This window comes from Nicotiana sylvestris, chromosome 8 (assembly GCF_000393655.2).
Source record: "Nicotiana sylvestris chromosome 8, ASM39365v2, whole genome shotgun sequence".
Classification (NCBI taxonomy): Eukaryota; Viridiplantae; Streptophyta; class Magnoliopsida; order Solanales; family Solanaceae; genus Nicotiana; species Nicotiana sylvestris.
This window is the reverse complement of record NC_091064.1, coordinates 205,149,681-205,154,186: the sequence shown is the minus strand read 5'-3', so window position 1 is coordinate 205,154,186 and position 4,506 is coordinate 205,149,681. Positions and strand designations below refer to the sequence as shown.

General features: G+C 33.1%; 1 protein-coding gene across 1 annotated transcript; it reads left to right on the top strand.

Annotated features, from left to right (window-relative positions):
* Positions 1–3,301: 3,301 nt before the first annotated feature.
* Positions 3,302–4,045, top strand: LOC104231029 (14 kDa proline-rich protein DC2.15-like). The gene has a single exon (XM_009783950.2). It carries the CDS (start codon positions 3,426–3,428, stop codon positions 3,825–3,827), a length of 402 nt encoding a protein of 133 aa, XP_009782252.1. The 5' UTR covers positions 3,302–3,425; the 3' UTR covers positions 3,828–4,045.
* Positions 4,046–4,506: the final 461 nt, after the last annotated feature.

The window sequence follows — 4,506 nt, the reverse complement described above, 5'->3', positions numbered from 1 at the left end:
TAAGTAATAATTAAGCATAAAATTGTATATTTGGACATTAAATGCTAAAAATGCAAAAGATGCCTATTTTTGTAATTTTTAATTTTTGTAAAACAAACTTAATTACTAAAAATTGTAGAATTAAATCCTACATGCAAAATGCGACATATTTTTGTATTTTTTATTAATTTAACAAATAAACATGCACAGACAAATACAAATAGTTATCCAAAAAATGTCACAAAAATTCTCAAAATTGCACACCAAGGAAAATAATTTTATTTTGCATTTCATTGGGAGTAATTCTCATATAGGATAAAAATCACATGCGTACAAAGATTACCACTTGTTTTCCAAGAAAACATTTTCTTGGAAAATATTTTTCACGAAAAACATTTTCTTGGAAAATATTTTCCACGAAAAACATTTTCCATTACACCAAACACACCCTTAGTCTACCTTGGTGGACCATTTTTGGGGTTTTTGCATCTATACTCCATTTTTGGATCACAATCGAACCTATACCTACTTTTCAAAAAAGTTTGCAAGCTTACCCACTTTACGATCAACTTCAGACTTGTCGGGTCTAAAGTGAAAAAATTACACTTCAGATGACCTTAAGGCTAGAAAGTCTGATGTGCGACCAACGTTTTCATGCACTTAAGGCCAAAATAGGCCTGAAGTGCAAATAACCCAAAATCAGAAATTTGTTCTTCGAATTTTAACAATCCAATATACGATTTAATACTTAAATCTATTCCAAATAAGCTTAGATTTGAAACATAACCTCCAAATATCATCAAGAACAAACCTCAATCATCAATTTGTCAAAACAACAATAAATCTAACGAACCCATTTTGCAATTAAGAACAGAAAAAGAAGAAACCCTAAGCAATAGTAAAAAATAAAATGCTACAACAGCTGACCACTCTAAAGCATCATAAATCACCTTAGAATATTTTTACAAACACCACATAAAAGCACTGTTACCCGAAGGAGAAGGGAAAAAAATGTATGAAGTTGTTTAAACCGTGGGTAAAAGTTAAAAAAATATTTAAAAAATGGGTACTGTTAAGAAATTTAGCTCAAAGTAACAATATAAAATAATTAAATGAACAAGAATGTAGGGAGCAAGAGATGAAAGATTCTTATTTCATCAAGTGTTTTCCAAGTATGTTACAAAATGACTTATTATCCTCTATTTATAGTACTACATAAAGGTATACCAAAAGAATTACATAAATATGCCATTAAGCATTTGAGATCATGGGGGAGGTATGAGAGTTACAACCATAACTCCATAAGTATTAGAGTAATGAGAGTTATGAAGATCATGGAGAAGAGCTGTGGGTATTACTCAATTGGTGGTTATGGACATCCACCATAATCATATTTTGTAACACTCCCCCTTGTTAAAACCTTACTAATCATATTTTGCAGGCAACATTTAGATTCATTTGGGGTAATTTTACAGAACAGAACAAGTATAAGATTAAGGTAATCAGTTTCTCTGTATAATTATATAAAAGTTAATGGTGTTGGAACTATAAGAAAGGATTTGTTTCCTGCGCATCACATAATGTCCAAACAGATGTAAGTTTTAGTTGTCATAGGACCAAAACCAGTTCTTGTGAGTCAATACTGACCACCAAAACTAAGGAGTATTCCCTTTTCAATTGATATGGCGCAGTTCGACGGGGAATAGAATTAAAGAAAGACAAACTTTCGGAAGTTGTGGTTTAAAATATGCCATGAGATTTCCGTAGTTATAAAAACATGTTATTAACGGTAAAATGGAGAGTTTAAAATTAATTATTTTCAAATTTAGAAACGTGCAATTCCTTTATATGCCCTAATAAGAAAATAATGCCACATAAAATGGACCAAATAGAGTAATATACTTGTCATATTTCACAATACACATGCTTTCTCTTCTTTTATGATTACTGTGACGGAATTAAATTATACAAACCTACATATATGTTTTATTGGCATTGTATTACCATTAAGAAGACTTACAAGTCCAGATGCAAAATAAATCGTCAATTAAAAGATAAATATCGCCAAATATAATCCAACCAGAATCAAGCTCCCATGTTCTAAATTATACTTGGTACAAGAGATGGTTCCAATAGAAATATTTTTTTCAATAAATAAACAAGAGTAGTTTAGTGAGTATAGACACAAGAAAACACTACTAACTACAATAATTTGACGTAGGGATCTTTGGCACATTCATGAGAAGAATAATTTTAATCTTATTAAAGTTGTGGTGATTTCATTTGCTCTTTCTTGTGTAGCCCCTGACTAGATTATTAAACTATAGTATGCCAATATCAAATTAAAAATATCATTTAAGCTTAGATGGCTAGGGCTTCACCCTTCCTTGAAGGTTTGCCCAGATTGCCTTTGGTTTTCTATTGAGTAACGCTCTGGCATTCTTGTATTACGGGGATTTTCTTTCATACTTTGACGTTCAAATATGAATCTCCTATATGAAAATCATGACATGTAGGTTCTAGCAAGCTCAAATTGGTTTACCAACCTTTAGAAATAGACCCAAAAAAGGTTATCTCATTGTTGATTATGCATATAACTTTACTTCCTTTGCCCCAATTTATGTAATGGTATTTGACTAGGCACGAAATTTAAGAAATAAATGAAAACTTTTGAAATTTGTGGTTTAAAATAATCCATAAAAAATTGTTTGGTTAGAAATCATCTCATTAAGGATAAGAAAGTTAAAGTACAATTATTACTAAATAGAGAAAGATATCATTCTTTTGGGACTGACTAAGAAGGAAAGAGTATCAGTATTATTCGAAGTGTTGCACCTTTTTGCTCCTTTTGAAAGCTCATTTCATACATCCATGTAAAGGGGAGTTATCCTACTTCTGGCCAATATGTAGTCTTGCTGCACACTCTTATCCATTTGCCACTTTGTAGCTCGCATCAAGAGGTACGGCCATAACCACTACTTGTACTCTCTATATTTTGATCTATGATATTTTCACCCAAGAAACACTAGGGCTAGGGTGAATTTTTTTTTTTTTTTTTTTTAAAGGGTCTAGCTAGTGTGCGATAAACTACAATAACATAATTATGTTTTATACTGTCAGCATGAATAATATATCATCAATAAAGGTACGAGATAAAACAATTACTAGAATTTTAATATTGAAACTCAACATGGAACATGGAAACCAGAATTAATTCCTTCTTCACATACCTCCAAGATCTACCAAAATATGCTTCTAGCCAGCTAAAATTCCGGGCTTACACACATGGTTTTAAAAATGTTTTCTCATCATTCTTTTGTCTCCCTCCTTATACACGCAGCTTATAAAAGCCAGCCATTGATCTTTTAATTCTTCATCATCTCAGTTCAAAACATTTCTCTGTTATCTCTTTAGCTAACTATTCTTGCACTAGCTTTGAGATCAAGATGGCTAAGTCACTTGCCCTCTTTCTTGTATTCAATATCGTTTTCTTCACAGTAGTGAGTGCATGCAGCACTTGCCCTGGCCCTGGCCCTAAACCTAAACCAAAGCCAAAGCCATGCCCCCCTCCTCCTTCTTCTCAAGGTGGAAAATGCCCAACTGATGCCTTAAAACTAGGCGTTTGCGCTAATGTGCTTAACGGTTTGCTGAATGTTACCCTAGGAACTCCCCCGGTAAAACCATGCTGCAGTCTTATTGGGAATCTTGTGGACTTGGAGGCTGCTGTCTGCCTTTGCACTGCCCTTAAGGCTAACATTTTGAGCATCAACCTTAATCTCCCTATTTCCCTTAACTTACTGCTCAATGTTTGTAGTAAGAAGGCTCCAAAGGGATTCACTTGTCCCTAAATGCTTCTGACTTTTTTTTGTCTTTCTGAAGTTGGTTTTTGATTTTCATTTATTTAGCAGTTTGTGATGTTCGATTTATCTCCTGCATTAAACTTCTCGTTAGGTGCAAGGTTGTGTTTTTTTTTTTTTTGGATTGCTAATTGTTGGAAAGTGCTCTTGTACGGCCAATTGTGTGTGTGAACTGTGCCCTTTGGAAATAAATACCATATTTCTTGGTATGATTTTGTGCAGTATTCATATGCCTCTCTAACTATGATGTACATGTTTTTGTTTGTTTGGGCACGGTTATTCCTTCTTTAGTCTCATAGGACATATACCGAGCACCTTGTGGTGGCTTTCTTAAAAACATAATTTGCTCATTCTAGTTCACTTCAGCTAACAGCCACTAGCTACAACTAAGGCAAAACAGCAAAAATACTGCTAGAAAATCATAATTGAGAGAATCATCCAAGTTAGAAACCTTTTTTTTTTTTTTGGTTTCCATTTCATTTTAAAAGAAGGAAATATGAGATGGGAAGAGGACAATCACATTCTAAATCTAAATTAGTGCTTAAACAAAAAGGAAGTGCTACTAGTTTGTTACTCAGGAAATCTAGTTGCTTTAGAATGGCTTCCCGAGCAATTTGGTTCCATGACAAATATTTAAATGCTGCGAGCAATATTTATATCATAATATGGC

Bases quoted from the DNA above. Each gene is read 5' to 3' on its own strand.
- LOC104231029 (XM_009783950.2), top strand. From the start codon at position 3,426: ATGGCTAAGTCACTTGCCCTCTTTCTTGTATTCAATATCGTTTTCTTC.